This window comes from Lithobates pipiens, unplaced genomic scaffold (assembly GCF_037356315.1).
Source record: "Lithobates pipiens isolate NorthernLeopardFrog02 unplaced genomic scaffold, aLitPip1_a1.2 Scaffold_16, whole genome shotgun sequence".
NCBI lineage: Eukaryota > Metazoa > Chordata > Amphibia > Anura > Ranidae > Lithobates > Lithobates pipiens.
This window is the reverse complement of record NW_027507748.1, coordinates 303,913,460-303,933,801: the sequence shown is the minus strand read 5'-3', so window position 1 is coordinate 303,933,801 and position 20,342 is coordinate 303,913,460. Positions and strand designations below refer to the sequence as shown.

Here is a 20,342-nt window from a genome sequence, read left to right as displayed (position 1 = left end):
ATCCTTGTATCAGCATTTAAGCTAAAATTAGCCACCACAGGAAAGAGGAATTATAGCAGGAACTTTTCAAGCTGATAGTACTATTTATCACAGGCTTTTATATAAAGCCCTTAAGGTGAGGGTACATCTGGTGGAGGGTGTGTGCACACTGCATGAAGATATCATCACGTTTTATGGTTTATGTTTTCATAATGGACTTTTGAAATATTATATTATTAAGGATTTTTGTGCAATAAACGGAGCATGTGCAATTTTTTTTTTTTGCAAAGTAAAAATGCTCTACTTCTATAATAAGTAAACCCCACAGATATTTCAAAAAAGCTATCCCCTTCCTCAAGGACAGCAAGCCATGTCTCAGTCCAATTCCATATCATCAGTTTTAGAGGCCTGAGCTTTCACAGAAGGGTAAACTGATAGAACTGAAACAAAAATAAATTTGCACTGTAAGAGCTTTCAGCTGTATGACAAGAGGCAGACCAGCAGCAAATATGGAATCCCCAAAGGAAGTACAACAAATGAGGAAATGGAAAACAAAAATACAATGTGAGCAATTGTTAATTTTAAATGAAACTTATACAGAAATAGAAACATTTGATTACCAACATGAAAATCGGATTCAACATGTATTCTTTTGCACTTGATTGCCTTATCTTAATCAGCTATGATTGCACCTTTAAATGTATTTTCTCCTGACCAATAACATTTGCATGACTCAGGATTCATTCGAAGAGTGAATTCCAACCACAAGTCTACTACGAAAGTCCCCATTTATGATCAGTTCTAGCTACAGAATTTAAAAATGAATTACTCCTAATGCCGTGTACACACGATCAGAATTCCAGCCAGAAAAAGACAGATGAGAGCTTTTCATCGGAAAATGCAGCCACGTGTATGCTTCACCAGAATTTAGCTGTCTGAATTTCCACCAAAATTTGACAGCATGTTCTCAATTTTCCGAATGGAAAAACTTTCTGTCGGAAATTCCGATCATGTGTATGCAATTCCGACACGTCAAAAATCACGCATGCTCAGATTCAACTACGAAACAGAAGCTATTGGCTACTGGCTATTGAACTTCCTTTTTCTAGTCCCGTCGTACGTGTTGTTCGTCACCGCGTTCTAAACGACCAGAATTTGGTGTGACCGTGTGTAGGCAAGACAGCTTGAGCGGAATTCCATCGGAATTCCGTTGGGAAAACCATCAGAGCTTCTTCCGACGAGAATTCCGATCATGTGTACACGGCATAAGTCTTTTAAAATATAATACCATTTATGATTTGGCTACAGAATCTAAGACCCTTTCACACTGAGGCAGTTTTCAGGCATTTTAGCACTAGAAATAGCCTCGGAAAAGCACCTGAAAACTGCCTCCCATTCATTGCAATGTGGGCTTTCACTGCGCCTGCGGGCAGAAAAATGCCCCTGACCATTTAAATGAATGGGAAGTGCTTCCAAAGTACCTTAACCACTTTCTGACCAGCCACCGCAGTTGTACTGTGGCAGAATGGCACGGCTGGGCAAAACTACGTTATGTAACATCGCTTCTCCCTGTGGCCACTAGGGTGCACCTGCTTGCCCACGGAGTTACGAGTGCCCAGCAGTCACGATCACCGATGGGCTCCCGCATTCGCCGCTGACACAGGGAGAACCGGGATCTGTATGTGCAAACACACAGTTTCTGGTTCTCTGAGGGGAGAATTGACAGATCTCTTCCCCTACACAGTCCACTCCGCCCTTCAGTTAGAACACACACACTAGGGAACACAATTAACCCCTTGATCGCCCCTAATGTTAACCCCTTCCCTAACAGTGACAATTTTACAGTAATCAATGCATTTTTATAGCACTGATCACTGTAAAAATATCAATGGTCACAAAAAAGTGTCGAAATTGTCCGATGTGTCTGCCATAATGTTGCAGCCCCAATAAAAATCGCAGATCGCTGCCATTAATAGTAAAAAAAAAAAAAATTATAATAAAAAGGCCATAAAACTATTTTGTAGACACTATAACTTTTGCGTAAACCAATAAATATATACGCTTATTGCTATTTTTTTACCAAAAATATGTAGAAGAATACATATCGGCCTAAACTAAGGAATAAAATATTTTTTTTATATATTTTTGGGGGATATTTATTATAGCAAAAAGTAAAAAATATTCAGTTTTTTTCAAAATTGTTGCTATTTTTTTGTTTATAGAGCAAAAAATAAAAACTGCAGAGGTGATCAAATACCACCAAAAGAAATTTGTGGGGAAAAAAGGATGTCAATTTTGTTTGGGTTCAACATCACACGACCGCGCAATTGTCAGTTAAAGCGACGCAGTGCCGAATCACAAAATTCCTCTTGTCAGGAAGGGGGTAAAATCTTCCGGGGCTGAATCGGTTAAAAGTGCTTTGAAAGCAACGCAAAGTGAGTTTTTTCTAGTATTTTTATCACAGGACCTTAAAACAACAGCCCGAAAAAGCACCGCAAAAGTGCCATTAAAACACCGCTAAAGCATTGCAAAAATTACTACCACTTTATCTCTGTTTTAGTAGCGCGTCAGTGTGAAAGGGGTCTTAGTGGGAATTACAACTACCAGCCTTCTAACATAAAATCCTGATTATGATCTGTGCTGGCTTCAGAAAAGTTTCAGTCTACTCAGTAGTGTTATTTTTGTTACTAACATGCATGCTAGGGTGAATAACCCTGTAACTTCTCAGATATTTTGAGAACTCCAGTAAGGCATGCACCCTACTGCCATGAACTGTCATATCTCTTGTTGCAGCAACTGAAGTGTTATGCCCCGTACACTCGGTCAGACATTCCGACCCCAAAATTCGTCCGATTTTTTCTGACGGATTTTGTCCAAAACTGGTGTTGCATACACATGGTCAAGCAAGGTTGTCGGAAAATACGATTGTTCGGAACGTGATGACATTCCTTCATTACAACGAGACTACGTTGAGGCTAGTAGCCAAATAGCTTTGGTCTCGTAATTTGATCCGAGCATGCGTGTCCGATCAGAATTCTCCACAAACGATCAGAAAAAGTCAGATTGGATTTTGTTGTCCGAAAATCTGAGATCTTGCTCTCAAATTTTTTCCGTCAGGATTTCCGACTGAAAAAGTCAGATATAGCCCACACACGATCAGATTTTCTGACCATATAATCCAATCGGACCTTTTCCGTCTGATTTTCCAATCGTGTGTATGGGGCATTAGTCTTCTTGCTGTATTCTTTCCAAAAAAAACAGTACTTAAAACTGCTATAAGGAAAGATGGAGAGTCAGGTTTAGAGACAACTGTTTTAGGTTTCCAAGTTTTCAAAATTATGTTTGCTATCTGCTTTATTCTTTATCTGGGATTGTTCACTGCTTTAAAGTAATATTAAAGCCCCAACAAAATCAACAGTCCCAACAGGTAAAGTATTTGTTAAAACTCTTTCTGCTCTTCTCAAGAAAGAGTTAACAGTGGATAGTGTAGTCTGTTGTCAGTCTGTTAGTTTGGAGAAGGTAGGGGGAGGCGCAGGGGAGTGCCATTCTAGCCCTTGGGAATGTGTGGTTCTATTGATGAACACAATGTAGCGAGACACAAGTCTAGTCCCTGCATGCAAGGGTGGCTCCATAGAAAGTAACAAGAGAAAAGGAGCCACCCTGAAACAGAAATCCTGGGGCACCAGCTTAAATAGGCAAGGATTAAAAGATGAAGAAGCTGCATTAAATCACCTGCTGAAAATGCTTAAAGCGGTTTTGTACAGAAAATTGCAAGTTCATCTTATTCAAATGGCTTTGGAACATAGATGCAGTTATGACCATTGAAATAAAATAATATGCAGTATTTACCTTTTATTTTTAATGTTTATGCCGACTTCCGGGCTCTCCTCCCGTGGGAGTAGGCGTGTTTATCGGCTTCGCAATGGTCCCTGGGAACTTTTTTAGCTATTTCCCAGGAATCCGTGGGGGACACAGTCAAGCTGAAATTGCCATTTTGAAAGTGGGCAGGCAGCTCTATCAGCCATTACCACTATAGCACACGAGACAAAAGGAAGGAAAACAAAGAGGACACTCAATGAGCATGTGCGAGATGGAGCAGTGGATTCTGGGAGCCCAGCGTCATTGCATCCAGGAAGTAAATGCCTGTGGGCTTCAAACGTCCACAGTGAAAATGGAAACCGCCGGACTGCTTTTTTAAAAGTTTTCCTTAGCAATGAAATCGTCACGCCGGGGGTTAAAAAGACGCCGATCGTGGCTGCATAGACACCGTAGGAATCGCCCACCAGTGACACAGGTAAAAAAAAAACGGCAGTGGAATCCCGCTTTAACTGAGAGTTTAATATCACTTTAACACATTCACCTGTGTGTTTGAATTTTATCTTTAGTTATTGGGCTTTGTAAACATGTGTTTTACAACAAAGCAGAAAAGACGACCCAGGAAAATGTAAATAGACTATGAGCTTTTTGCAAGATACTAAATATTCATATGTAATGTTTCACATTTATCTGACTTATATAAAATAAAATATACAAAATATAAAATAAAATAAAAATAAAAATATAAAAAATTAATATATTTATACAATTTTATTTTTAAACATTTTACAGTTCAATCGTGAATTAAATATGTAAATGACCACCACATTTTTCTTTACGTTTCTGGTTGCTGCATATCAGTTATCACAGAAACCCAAGATAAACTTTAAACAAAGATATTGATGGCTTCTTGTTACTAGCCCTGAGCAGAATTCAGAATAAGCAAGGGAAAGCTAGTGATAGCATTTGCATGGAAGTTGTGGTTTTCCTTGACTTGAGGCAAAGACGATATCACACTTTACTGCAATTTCCGGTATCTAAATAAAGTATTTTCAACTTGACATCTCCACCCTAAAACTTTGTTTTTCGTCTTTTAGGTGTTAAGGATTCCAGCAATAGCTGTGAGATGGCTCCTGTGACAGATGCAGTATGTAACTCATATAATAAGCACATGGTGCTATATAGTAAATCAACTGTGTATAAATAAAAACATTATATAAACACATATTCTTAATTTATAGGAACAAGAGATAGTTTACCATCAAATTGAATTTTCTAATGGTAACAGGAAGCCAAAGAATAAGAATCCGGAGGAAGAAGTCACTTATGCTCATATAAAGGTAACTTTGCATAATACACAATATACAGTATAGTAGCAATGCTATTCAATGTTAGTATGTAGAGAGTGCCTAAAATTGGACACACCAGACACTTTAAATTCTAGACGAGGAAACAGGGTTATTTAAAACTCAGTGTTAGTTCTCACTTTTGCATTGCAACATGTTGGGAATAGGCCATGCTACACGTTTGGCAGGTTTCTCCTGAATTTTTCCATACAGGTCAGCTGACTGGGATCCTTCAAAAGTGCAGTGAGCTGAACATAAAACAATGTAGGCAATGTAGTCTGTCCTAGACCTTATAGAAGTGGTGGTCAATCTGAGTGGACCTCTAGTGGGCCTCATATTTGACCCTTGAAATGTCTATAGCACAATAGCTTCGTTTTGGTAAATTTGCCATTAATATTTTTAGGGGCAAAACATATTTTACAGTTTTGTGATCATTAAAATTCCAAATGATGTTGCACTCACTTAGGGGTGAATTTATATAAAAAAAAAAAAGAATGTGAAGAGCTAAGAACTACATGTACACCCAAACGTTTTATGAAACTAAATACGTATTTATTTGCTATGATCATCATCTAAATCTAATGGCCATCATGCATTATTTTCTTAATGGGGGGGGGGTCTAGATAATGATAGGTTATAACCTATACTTTAAAACTGCAGTCTTTAGCTATTTTCCTGTATTCCACTTAAAGTTTCCAGCTGGCCAGGAAACTAGAAACCAATATTAATGTTAATATTAAAAAAAACAAAAACAAAGGTGGCACAGGTAACTCCAGCAAAGCAGCCGCAGGAGAAACGGTTACCTTCACAATTACAGTAGATGCATGCAGTTATAAATAACACTAAAGTATTTCTACTAAGACATTTTTTCCCAATTACCAGTTAGATTGAGGTCTGCCTGGGAATTTGGAATCTGACTGGTTTTACATCAAGCAGAGAGATTAGAAGATGCACAGCACTGAGAAAACAGATCCACATGAGAACAGTACTAGAATGTGGCTGTAGTGGTTTACATCAAACTATGATTAAGGCATATGGAGCGAACTTTCTAATATTAACACAACACTGATATTTTCTGGATACTTTTTGGTGTTGATTAAAGCCCCTCTCCAGACTGCTGTACAATTTATCCCTGCAATGGAGCCATCCTACACTGCATAAGTTAAATGCGCCTATTATCCAGGGCAGCCTTTTTCAACCAGGGTGCCCAGGCACGCTGGGGTGTTTTCAAGTTTCTTCAGGGGTGCCTTGCAAAATTTCCTTAAAATTGCCTAAATACTGTATACAGACCAGTGGGTGGAACAAGCCTGTGTTTTAGTTACACAAAGGCACAGGTTTTCATTGGGCACCATTACAACCTTCTTGCTGCCAGGTCCTAACAACCAAAGACATCATTGGTTGTTAAGGAGGATGTCAGGTGCTTACAAAGCATCCTTGTTTGCCCCTCCCCTGTCCCTCTCTGTATATATATATATATATATATATATATATATATATATATATATATATATGGAAGGGGAGAGTGTCAGTAGGGCAGAGATCGGTGTCAGTAGTTTATTTTTATTATTACATTTTCCGAATTTTTATTTTATTTTATTTTTTTACAATTGTTTTATTTTATTTTACTATTTTTTGGGAGCCCAGTTGGGAGGCTTTGGTGAAATATCAGGGATGTCTCACTTTTGAGACAGAGAAGGGGGGCTAAGGACAAACATTCTCCAGTCCCTTTCTCTACAGCCAGGCAGCAGGGGGAATTTGCACAGTACGAGGTGATCAGGGTGTGCCAAGGCACACCTGGCACACCCCGTGCACACACCTATGGCACCAGTGTGCATTGATGTATTTTCTTTGGAAAAATAAATCACCTGAACCGTTGGCATTCATGCCCTACGTGTGGATGTTGCTGTGTTATGTAAAACTATTTTTAGTTTTTTATATTTTAGAATGGGGTCCATAATATTAAAGGGTGCCTTAAGACCCCTTTCACACCAAATTTTACCCCCCGCTAGCGGCCACGAAAGGGTTAAAACCGCCGGCAATACGCCGCAATAGCGGCGTTTTGCCAGCGCCATTACAGAGCTGCCCCATTGATTTCAATGGGGAGCAGCGGTGGAGGAGCGGTAAACACACTGCTCCAAAGAAGCTGCTGGCAGGACTTTTTTCTGACGTCCTGCCAGCGCACCGCTGTAGTGTGAAAGCCCTCAGGGCTTTCACACTACACACAATGGTGCAGCTTCTTTAGGGCAGATTGCAGGCGCTATTTCTAACGCTATAGCGCCTGCAAAACGCCCTGGTGTGAAAGGGGTGTAACTGAAAGTTTTTTCAGAAACATTGATCTAGGTGATCAGGGCCGGGCTAGGACATTGTGCTGCCTGGGGACAGGAAAGAAATGCTGCCCCTTCCCAGAAAATAAAAAAATGTCCACCAAAGGACCCCCACATCCATTATTTTATATCATGATAACTAAAAGGGCCTGGTCACAGCATATAAAGAGGACCTGTCTTGGCTCTATACATGTATAGGAGTATAAAGAGGACCTGCCATGGCTCTATACATGTATAGGAGTATAAAGAGGACCTGTCATGGCTCTATACATGTATATAGGAGAATAAAGAGGACCTGTCATTGCTCTATACATGTATATAGGAGAATAAAGAGGACCTGTCATGGCTCCATACATGTATAAAGGGATAGAAAGAAAACCTGTCATGGCTCTATACAGGTATATAGGAGAATAAAAAGGACCTGTCATGTCTCTATACATGTATATAGTATATAGGAGTATAAAGAAAACCTGTCATGGCTTTATACATGTATAGGGATAGAAAGATAACCTGTTATGGCTCTATACATGTAAAGGAATATAAAGAGGACATGTCATGGCTCTATACATGTATATAGAGGTATAAAGAGGAACTGTCATGGCACTATACATGTATATAGGAGTATAAAGAGGACCTGTCATGGTTGTTTACATGTATAGGAGTATATAGAGGGCCTGTCATGGCACTATACATGTATATAGAAGTATAAAGTGGACCTGTTATGGCTCTTTATATGTATATAGGAATATAAAGAGGACCTGTCATGGCTCTATACATGTATATATATATATATATATACACACACACACAGTATCTAACAAAAGTGAGTACGTCCCTAACATTTTTGTAATTATTTTATTAAATCTTTTCATGTGGCAACACTGAAGAAATGACACTTTGCTACAACGTGTACGCTTACTACTTTACATTGTAGCAAAGTGTAACTTCTTCAGTGTTGTCACATGAAAATATATAATAACATATTTACAAAAATGTGAGGGGTGTACTGCGTTTTATGAGATACTGTATATCCCCCTAACTTGGACCCACACACAAAGTGTGGTGCGCATAAGTCCAGTGACCCTCTTATGTGCCTTAGATCCATGATAAACTAAATTTGTCAATGCAGCTTAAGAGCCTAGCAAGGCCGCCTCAAGTGTAATTGCCAGGTTTTGAACTGACTGAAAAACCAGCAAACCGTTACCAGTACCGCAGCCCAGTAGTACAATTGCAGGTTGGGGTGGGCTAGGCCTCCCTGGGAGAGAGGTAACTGAAGAGTTGTTATAACCAATCTAGGGATCTTACTTGATCTTACCTGTCCATACAAATTAAGTAATGATACTATCCAGCCTGACAAAAGTCACCTTAGACACAGGGACTGGGGTGTTCCTAAAAAAAGAAAAAATGTCAGTACATAAAGCATTTTAACCAAATTCCCCCTACCCACAGGTGACAATGACAGGGTGTGCCAGGTCTGACAATGAGAAATAATGGGTACTAAATTATCCTCTAGTATCCAACGTATTGCACACTTTTATCCCCAAATACGTGAATTCCTCTACCCACTGTAATGGCGTATGTGTACCGCCACTGGAAATCGAGGGGTGAATGGCAAAAGGGACTGACTTCCCCCAAATGAAACGGTCCCTAACCTATCTATAATATGCAGTGCAGCTTATAGGAAGCAATCCACATTCGGCATATACAACAGTGCATCATCTGCATAAAGCGATAGTTTTTCATGCAGAGGGCCCACCTGTATACACTTTAACCCTGGGTCACCCCAAAGGAGAATCACCAAGGGTTCAATGGCAAGGGTAAATAACCCTGGGGAGAGTGGGCAGCCCTGTCTCGTCCCTCTAGAAAGTGGAGGATAGTACCCCATTAACCCTCACTCTAGCAATAAACGTAGTCCCAAACCCAAAATACGCCAACACTTTCCATTTGACAGAGTCAAATGCTTTTTCAGCATTGAGAGAGGCGACCACCACTACCAGATCCTCCATCACCATATCAATATGAGTGAACAACCATCTGATATTCATGTCAGTCCCTCTTCCGGGCATAAAGGCAGATTGATCGAGGTGCTCTAGGGCTGTGATGACCGTGTTCAAGAGATGGGACAGAATTTTTGTGAGATGACGGATGAGAGGACGATATGAGGCACACTGTTCCAAGTCTTTCCCCGGTTTAGACACTACCAGGACCACCACTTCCAACATAGACAGAGGCAGACATTCCTCCTGCAATGAATGCACTAACATTGAGTAGAACCTGGGAGCTAACTCTTCCATGTAATTCTTAAAGAATTACACCGGAAAACCATCCAGTCCCAGTGTCTTCCCAGTCTGAAGAGAGGAAATGGTCATTTGAATCTCTTTAAGGGTGATAGGGGAATCTAATTTGGCTCTGTATTCATCAGTCAGGACCAGGAAGTCAATGGAGGTTAAGTATGTGTCCAGGTATAGTCAACCTTTGAGGTATACAATTCTGCATAGTAGGCTGCGAAGCAGTCTGTAATGGGCCCTGAGTCTGTAAGTACCTCACCAGCAGAGGTCTTTATGCAAGGAACACTCATGGCCATGGGCTGTTCATGAGCTAGCCAGGCCAAAAGCCTCCCTGTGTACTCACCTTGTTCAAAAATTCTCTGTGTTTGCTGTAGCAATTTTTTCCTGGGAGGTACACAAAAGGAGAACCCGAGCCATCACTTCATGTAGTTTACTGTAATCCTGCACATCTTTAGTCAGAACATATTTTTGCTCTAAACTAGATGCTCTCACCTCAGCTTCACCCAGGTCTACTCTTCTGTGCACTTGACCTATCAAAAGTCGGTACTCTCCTCTACTAAAAGCCTTAAAGGCATCCCAAACAACTGCTTTGTTTGCGGTGTCATGGTTAAGACCCCAATATGTGACCAACTGCAACTGGAAGGCAGTATCCACCTCCAGGTCTGCAATACAATATCTGAACAGTCTCCACAGCTTGTCATTCATATTTTGGGATAATGAGATCTGCACCAACACTGGTGCATGATCGGAGATCCCTCTAGGCAATATCTTTGCCTGTTCAATCCTGGAAAGGTGAGGACCCCCGCATATGCCAGGTCTATGTGGGAAAATGTTTTGTAGGTGGCAGAATGACACGTATATTCTCTAGAGGTCATATATTTCCACCTCCAGACATCCAGCAGACCATAGGTCTCTGCCCAACATGCCAATTCTAAAGGGGGGGCCCTATCAGCAGAGAGTCTGTCCAATCCAGGATCTGGAGGCATATCAAAGTCTCCCAAGATCAGAATATTGTCCATAGCACAATATACAAAGGCCAGTAACATCCGAACTAGAATACAAACCCCCCTGGCAAAGTTAGAAAACCTTGAATGGTAATGAAACCCTATCCAGGGTTTTTAAGGCTGAGTGTTTTACTACCCTTCAGATGGGCTTCCTGAAGGATACATATATGAGGATTATGATCCTTCAAGAAGCGGAATACCAGGGACCGCTTAACAGAAGAATTGAGCCCTTGTGTGTTCCATGATGCTACATTAAAATGAGCCAAAGAAACAAGAGAGAATAATAATTGCCCAGGAGCTCAGTGTACTTACATACCCAGATGGAACGTCAGTGCTTAATCCTTAATCCTAATAATATATTGTACATCAATGAGTCATCTGAAATGTGCATTTTCAAAATAAACTGTAAAAACAGGTAACACAAAAGACCAAAATCCCAAAAACATTTCCCCACTCCCCCCTCCTCGCCATCCCCTTTAAAAGTGAGGGAGGCCCAAATCCCCAAACTGTTCATGGGGAAACTTCACCCCTCAGGGGCAGTGTGCTCAAGAGGCAAATGGTCCTTTGCCAAGTGAGAAAAGCCAAAGTTAAAACAAAACAAAAAGGGTAAGGAGTCTTTAAAAAGGCACATCTGGTAATCAAAATAAGGTGTGGGTCATCCGGGAATTACTAGGGGTACAAAGCTTGCAGAAACAGTGAACATTAGGAACAAAGTAGTTATCAGTGTAGCCAAATGTCTCTGTTCTCCCAGTGTTCTGTCAAGATGGGGGGGGGGGGGGTATTATATAGGAAAGGGAGGGTCAGTACCCAAACTCAAAAACTACAGGATGCGTAGTAAGTCCCCCAACAAAAGACCCCAGACAAGCACCCCTCCGGGTGCAAAAGGCATATTGTCCTTTACCCAGTGATGAAAAGAGATCCCTCATCTGGCAGAGAGACAGGCAGAAGACATCCGAGCATTGGTAAACACAGATTTAAAGGAAAATGACCAGAACTGCTCAAGCCCTATAGAGCGTATCCAGCCAATTAGTCGCTTCCTCCAGCGAGGTGAAAAACCACACTTGACCACCATCTTGGACTCTGAGCCTTAACGGGAATAGTATACCCTATTTAATATTCCTTTCTCTCAGCCTGGGAGTGAACATTATCAAAGGTCTTCCTTAAGTGCGGGGTCTCAACAGAATAACCTGGGAACACCATAAGTTTAGCATTCTCGTATCTCAGTTCTCCAGAGGTCTGGGCCTCCCCGAGCCCCAGATCACGATCACGAAAATTCAGCAACTTAAAAATAAAGGTGCGAGGAGATGCCCTGGGGGACCCCTATTGGGTGGGATACGTTGAGCTCGCTCTACCGCAAATTGGGAGAAAAATTGAGCATTAGACAGGAGCTGTCGCAGGAGATTCTCCGTGAGAGTTAGGACCCTTTGACCCCTCAGGTAAGCCCAGGATGCACAGGTCGTTATGGTGTTTGCAATTTTTGGCATCCTCTGCACGGTATTCATGATGCTTCACCTTGACCTTTAGGGCATGCAGGTCAGATGAGTGATCACTCTGCACATCCTCCATTGCCAAGATCCACTGCTCTGCCTCCATCAGGCGGGCTCGGAAAGGTATCCATATCCCTGCGGAAATAACTTAGCTCCAAGTACCCATGGTCCATCTTTTCAGTGGCTGTAATGTGATTAATTGCCTGCATCAGAGCCTGGTGAGTCACTGAGCCCTCAGTCACAGCGCCCTCGACAGCAAAGCTCTCTCCCTCCACCTGCGATGCCATACAGTGTGTGGTAATGGTGGAGGAGAGCCTCTTCCCTTCTGTTTTTTCCTTAGAGCCTTTGTATGGGCGAATGTACCAAACAACCCCTGTGCATACCCACCAGACCCCTCGGTATTAAGGGGAGAAGAGAGAGGCACCGAATCTCACTCCTGCACCAATCCAACTGCAGGATTCATAGGCCGCTCAGCAGAGCTGCACAATAACACATCCACTCCCTGCGCCATCTTGGACACGCCCCTGTTTGCTATTTTTGAACAAAACAAACAAAATTGAGTCTTTAGTATAACTTTAAATAATTATTGAATCCTGCATGTGTAGTATATTCTTCCACCCCTTTTATATGTTTATTATATTAGTTTCTGTGTACTTTATTATTTCCCTCCAATTCCAAGAAAAAAAAAGGGGGGGGGGGGGATCCCATTTATGTGCTACATCCTAACAACCTAACTCTAACTAATTGTGACAAAATCAACCCTGGAGTGTCCCACCGTTAGCCCGAGAGTTTTATAAATGTATCTGATTTTACCCACAAAGAGTAAGATTGGGGAGTGAAAGAGATCAACTTTCGCGCTGTGTACAACAATCAAAGTATTCATACATCTGAGGTGTATAAAACTCTCCATTCAGCTACCTCAATACACAAATCTTGGGCTCCAACAGAACATTAGTTCTAAACACCTTATTAGTATCCAGGGCCAAGGTTTAATACCTAACCAACTTAGGATATCTCCACATCATATATGTGTACCAATGTACGAACCTCCTTTCACATCATGGACATAAAGGACCATCTCTCTTATGCCACAAGTTTCTGAGGGGTATAATATGCATGATGTATAATAAAAAGTTGGGTAAATCTCTAAGATACAGAAAGAGATACTTGTCCTACATTATTAGGAACATCTGACCAACCCTCATCAGTAAAGGGGCCAACGTTCGTTTGCCAAATGCCAATATGTCCTGCACCTCATAGAATTTGACTTTGACATTTTCTGTAGTAATGCACTTTAAAGCTTTGCCATTTTGTCCCCACTTAGAAATTGCAACTAGCCTTTGGTTAAGAATTGTGGGTATAATATAAACCCAAAAGGTTAAGCTTGACTGTGTTTGAAAAGCATGGCAGAGCAGTAAATATTGAAAAAAAAACTTTTAGTGGAAAGCCAAATTCCTCCTGTAAAGTGTGAACATCTTTCAAATGTTGACCACCATATAACTGCGGGATACACCCTCAACCTTGCTTGGACCAATAATTAAATTCCTGCCATTTTAATAATTGAGGATAATTAAAATTGTGAAAAATGTGGGTCAAATCAGTATGCCCATTATAATGACAGTGATCTTTAATCTGTTCTATATATTATCTATCATGACTAATCACCAGACTGTAAACAGCCTATCAACCTTTTACAGAAAAATATTGTAGCTAATATTTTCCTAAATGGAGCGGTGCTCAGATCCTCATACCAGCGCATTAGATGCTAGAGCTGCACTGACAGATAGTATAAGAATGGATTGGGAACAGCCAGCCCACCTTAGCTTCTTGCTAAAATAGAACCTGGCAAAACCTTGGTAGTTTTGCTAGACTAAATCAAAATTTGTTTTTAATACAAACACTTTTTTATTGATATCAAAGAGCAAAAGAAAGGTCACAGCAAGTTTGCCTTCTTAATGTGGCACACACACAACTCCAGACCATTTTTGCACCAGTTTTCTGGCACAGGATGCTTAGTAAATTCCTTGGATGGTGTTCTCTTCCAAAAATAACATTGTATTAAATTACTGTATCAATATCAAGTGTGCTTTTACACTTGGTATATTTATGTTTTCACCTAATATTCATGCAACTTTTAATCAAGATTCACCCAATTTCTTATGTAAAAATGGGTGACTACAGTTAAAGGTTGTGGAAATCTTGGGCAAACGCATTGACTAATAGAACCCTTATGTTAAAATAATACAAATAGACATGCTATTATATTTGTATTTCTATGCAGATACCCTCAAAAGAAGATGATGGAATTATATATACAGATGTGATGCATAATAAAGGAAGAAAAAAGGCAGATGATGCACCCGTAAACTCTGACTCTCAAACTACATATGCGGAGATCAAGCTCATGTCACACCAACCAAAACCACAAGATGGCAGCACAGACTTATATGCAGCTGTGATCAAGAACAAACCTGGAAATACTTAAGCAAATTGACAGAGCAAAATATCCCAAGAGATCCACAAACAAATCATCATTTTACCAAACTTTGACAACAGTGAATTTATAATGCCAAACACCGATGTCTGGAACTATATCATGTTAACTTTTGGTGTCCCTAAATCTAATAATATCAGCTTCTGGTGCCTGTGAAGGTATAAGCCAACATTTGGGTGGATAATAAAACAATGCAATCCTCTAAGGAGGTCTCAGTGGTACCCAAGAAGATTTTTTGGATACAGCTACCACAAGGTTCTTACCAGTATGGTAGCTGGAGCATGAAATCAGTATTATAGACTGTGCTCTTCCCAACAGCCTGTCCCCTGCGGATCATAAAACAAGAGAGACTACATCCAGATCAAAAGCAGACCTGCCAACAATGACTGTCAGAGTCAGCAGTCCCAGACATTTTAGTAGAAATTACACCCTTAGTTCCCTGCAGTCATTTCACTCAAAAAAACACTTCCAGAAAACGTCACACATTTTTGCCACCAGCATTTTTTTTTATCCAGCTGTATTCCATTTTTTTGTATCCATTTCCTGACATGTGCCTGTCCACAACTTTATCCTGGAGATCCCAGTGGACAGTGCCTTGCCACCCATAGCTGATTGTTTGCTTCAGTTGCAATACCAGGGACTGAATTGCTCCAGGAAAGCTGTTTTCATGCTGAGCTAATCAAAATAACCACAGCTGATCACAGTTGAAAGTTAAATAGCTTTGTGTGCCATTGAGAAGGTGATTAGCTACACCTGATTGAGTGTACAAGTCATGTTTAGGTGGGGGGGGGGGGGGGTCCTTTTTCCAACTCAGTGATTCTGTTTTTGAATTTTGTAAACATTTTTCTGACGTGTTGGTGTTATAGCTTTCACGTGGATATAAGTTTCACTGAGTAAATACAGCTGAATAAAACAAAAACTGTGTCTGTCTATATTTCAGGCTGCAAAGCAACAAAATGTGATTTTTTTTAAAGGGGGTGATTCTTTTCTATACCCATTGTGTATATAAACACTATATTGCCAAAAGTATTGGGATGCCTGCCTTTACACATACACTTTAATGGCATCCCAGTCCTAGTTTGTAAGGTTCAGTATTGAGCTGGCCCACCCTTTGCAGCTATAACAGCTTCAACTCTTCTGGGAAGGCTGTCCACAAGGTTTAGGAGTGTGTCTATGGGAATGTTTGACCATTCTTCTAGAAGCGCATTTGTGAGGTCAGGCACTGATGTTGGACGAGAAGGCCGGACTTGCGGTTTCCGCTCTAATTCATTCCAAAGGTGTTCTATCGGGTTGACGTCAGGACTCTGTGCAGGCCAGTCAAGTTCCTAAACCTTGTGGACAGCCTTTCCAGAAGAGTTGAAGCTGTTATAGCGGCAAAGGGGTGGCCAACTCAATATTGAACCTTACAAACTAAGACTGGGATGCCGTCAAAGTGTGTGTGTGTGTAAAGGCAGGTGTCCCAATACTTTTGGCAATATAGTGTATAGGTGTCTGTGTTAATGACTTTTTGGATTTGTGGCTTAAAGCCAACAAGAAGTTGGGCAGGTTGAAAGTTTTTGACCTATTTGCTCTAATAAGAGCTGAGTATCTTTTGCAAAGCTTACATGTTTCTTTAATGGTATTGTTAGTCAAATTATTTTATTTTCCTATATCATCTTTATCTACATATTTACCAAAAATAATACATATAATAATATTATATGAAAATATGAAATGATAAAAAGAGTTGTGCTATTTGTTACATTCTGTATTCAACACATAGCCTTAATATCAAATCAACACGATATCATACTGTACCTAGTATGTTTTAAGTGGAAGTGTTGTCAATATGTTAACCATTGGTAAATGTAAATATTAAGATCAGCAAAGGCTTTTGCCTTATGTACAGTATAATCTTTTTCAACCAAATTCGCAGATGTCATAGCAGAGTCTGCATTAATCTATCTCTCATCCAATATATCATTCTGCAGTGCCCCCAATCTGCATGTATAAGTGGTTGCAAACCCCATTTATGAAATTTGACCTAAGCAGATATATCTGTAATGTTTACTTATCTCTCTCCAAAGCTCTAAGTGATGTTTCTTTCTGCTGCTCCATTCTTCTGTTATCAGCAGAGTCACTTCTGACAAGTTATCTGACAAACAAGATAACAGCAGCTGAAATTTTTTTGGGGAGGGAGCTTAAAGGTAGGTAAGCAGAGAGCTTGTCTATTCACAGTACAGCTCTGCATGTTCCTTTATTTCTCTTATTATGTGGAGGTTATGAGACATGGTCCTCAACAAACAGAATATTGCACTAAACCTGTAAGTACAGTAAGTGACCAGAAAAATGAAAGAGTGGGATTCATAATAAAGTTGGCAGTACTCCACCTAGGACAGGGCCTGTGTGAACAGAACCGAAGGGATTTCTATTGGGAAATTAACCAGTAATCTGATCAAAATATTTGCAGGCAGAAGATCTACTGCACCCAGAATGTGACATTTACCATAAGCATATAGATGCTCACCAGCATAGAAATAATACAAGCTTTATATAAAAAAAAAAGAATAATAACAGTACATCTATTCAAAGTACAAACAGATATTATCAGCAAAGAGTCGATTAACCTCCTCGCGCCCGCCCTATAGCCGAATTACGGCCGTAGAGCAGGCGCGTTCGTTCGGGCGGTCGTCCCTGGACGGCCTGATGTTTACTTCCGCAATGCGCGCCGCCGCGGGCGCGCATCGCGGAAGTTCTGTGTTCGCCGTGTCCCCCGGGGACAGGCAAACACAGATCGCTGTAAACGGCCAATCACAGCGGCCGTTTACAGCGTGATCGGCGTGTCCAATGGGAGATGATCTCATATGTAAACATATGAGATCATCTCGCAGCGCCGCTCTCCTTCCTCGCACAGACAGTGCGAGAGGGGAGAGATGAACGGCTGCAGCGGCAGCCGTTCTGATTCTGGAAAAAAAAAAAATTAAAAAAATGAAATAAAAAGTGCCATCCGCCCCCAGCAGTGCCATCCGCCCCCAGCAGTGCCATCCGCCCCCAGCAGTGCTATCTGCCCCAGTGCCATCCACCCCAGTGCTACCTGCCCCCAGTGCCATCCACCCCAGTGCTACCTGCCCCCAGTGCCATCCACCCCAGTGCTACCTGCCCCTAGTGCCATCCACCCCAGTGCTACCTGCCCCTAGTGCCATCCACCCCAGTGCTACCTGCCCCCAGTGCCATCCACCCCAGTGCTACCTGCCCCCAGTGCCATCCACCCCAGTGCTACCTGCCCCCAGTGCCATCCACCCCAGTGCCACCTGCCGTCAGTGCCACCTGCCCCCAGTGCCACCTGCCCCCAGTGCCACCTGCCCCCAGTGCCACCTGCCGTCAGTGCCACCTGCCGTCAGTGCCACGTGTCATCAGTGCCACATAGTGCCATCTGTCATCAGTGCCACGTATCAGTGCCATTTGTCATCAGTGCCACCTGTCAGTGTCACGTGCCATCTGTTGTCAGTGTCACGTGTCATCAATGCCACTTATCAGTGCCATCTGTCATCAGTGTCACGCGTCATCGGTGCCATGTATTAGTGCCATCTGTCATCGGTGGCACATATTAGTGCCACGTATTAGTGCCATCTGTCATCGGTGCCACGTTTCAGTGCCACGTGTCATCAGTGCCACGTATTAGTGCCACGTGTCATCAGTGCCACGTATAAGTGCCACGCGTCATCAGTGCCACATATTAGTGCCATCTGTCATCAGTGCCACATATTAGTGCCATCTGTCATCAGTGCCACCTGTCATCATTGCCACGTATCAGTGCCATCTGTCATCAGTGTCACGTGTCATTGTCCTGGTGCTTCAAAAGTGTAATAAATAGTCAACAAGTTAGATGTGTAACTTATGTTCCTAGAACACATGATGGCGCTACCTGCATGTTGGGCCTCTCTATGTGGTCAGGCTGTGAAAAAGTCCCACACATGTGGTATTGTAATACTCAGGAGGAGTAGCAGAATTTTTTGGGGGGTGTCATTTGTGGTATACACATGCCACGTGAGAGAAATAACCTATTACAATGACAATTTTGTGGAGAAAAAAAAAAAAATGAAAAATCTTAATTTTGCAAAGAATTGTGGGAAAAAAATGACAACATCAAAAAGCTCACTATACCTCTTACTAAATACCTTAGAATGTCTACTTTCCAAAAAGGGGTCATTTGGGGGGTATTTGTACTTTCCTGACTTGTTCGGGTCACAAGAAGCGAGATAGGCCACCAGTACATCAGATGTGATCAATTTTGTGCGATTCGCACCACAGCTTGTAGACTCTCTAACTTTCACAAAGACCAAATAATATCCACTAATTTGGGTTATTTTTACCAAAGACATGTAGCAGTATAAATTGTGACCAAAATTTATGAAGAAAAATTAATAATTTGCATAATTCTGTCACAGAAACAAAGAAATATGCGTTTTTTTTCAAAATTTTCGGTCTTTTTTCATTTATAGCGCAAAAAATAAAAACCCCAGAGGTGATCAAATACCACCAAAAGAAAGCTCTATTTGTGGGAAAAAAAGGACAAAAAATTCATTTGGGTACAGTGTTGCATGACTGAGTAATTGTCATTCAAATTGTGAGAGCACCGAAAGCTGAAAATTGGTCTGGGCAGGAAGGTGTTTAAGTGCCCTGTAAGCAAGTGGTTAAGAGTCCTAGTGAAATTGTGCTCATATACCTGGGAATATATAGTACATCTAACTATTTACATTTACATCTGGAAGAAATTGGTTCTTCTTTATTGATTTTGGGTTATGTAGTAAACCTTATTCATCTTTCAAATTATACAAAAAAATAGTTTTTTTTTAAATTCATTAAAGTGTACTCTTTTCAAAAATAAATTGCTTTTGAAAGACCACTGTGCAAATACAGTGTGACATAAAATATTGCAACAACCACCATTTTATTCTCTAGGGTCAGGGGACCAGGTAGATCGCAGGATACAGGCTTTTCACACAACAAAGGGTTTATTAAACTTAAACAGCTTTACAGCAGCCAAAAACAAAAGGAAAAGGTTTGTAGTCTCACCGACTTGCAAAGTCCAGAATAGCTGTCTCTATCAAAACAGTGCTTGATCTTGATGGCAGGTAGCTTCCCCTGCCAGGAGCCTTCCAAACAGGACACTGCTGTCCACTTCAGTTGCTGCAACCCAAAACAAACACTATCCACCATGTCTTCTCCACTCCTCCACACCCACCTACCACTTCCTGTCTTGTTTTTAAAGACACTTCCTTAACAGGTGGGTTAATCAATTTTATTCCCTTAAAGAGACCACAAACCAAATTAGAGGGGAAATATAGCGTCCTTCCAGGACCCAGCCACGGCGTCCTGTACATATCCCCCCCTGTGCCCCAACGCTAAGGGGGTGGAGGCAACAGTGGAGCTCAAACAATGGACTCGGGAGAGGGCATCTGCATTTTGATGCAGTCTCCCGGGCCTATGCTCCACTACAAATTTAAATTCCTGGAGTGCTAGGAACCACCGGGTAACCCTGGTATTAGTCCCTTTTCCTTGTCTCAGCCATGTTAAAGGGGCATGGTCAGAAATCAACCTAAACTTCCTCCCCAAAAGGTAATA

The 20,342-nt window shown here is 41.3% G+C and overlaps 1 protein-coding gene across 3 annotated transcripts in view; it reads left to right on the top strand.

The window, feature by feature from the left end:
- The window catches only part of LOC143982663 (uncharacterized), a 144,409-nt gene extending 128,752 nt beyond the window's left edge, over positions 1–15,657 (top strand). For all 3 annotated transcript variants that reach the window (XM_077481566.1, XM_077481567.1, XM_077481565.1), the window contains 3 exons: positions 4,893–4,942; positions 5,037–5,135; positions 14,526–15,657. In XM_077481566.1, coding sequence (XP_077337692.1) covers positions 4,893–4,942; positions 5,037–5,135; positions 14,526–14,729 — 353 coding nt within the window. In that variant the 3' untranslated portion in view covers positions 14,730–15,657. The remainder of the gene's footprint in view (positions 1–4,892; positions 4,943–5,036; positions 5,136–14,525) is intronic.
- Positions 15,658–20,342: the final 4,685 nt, after the last annotated feature.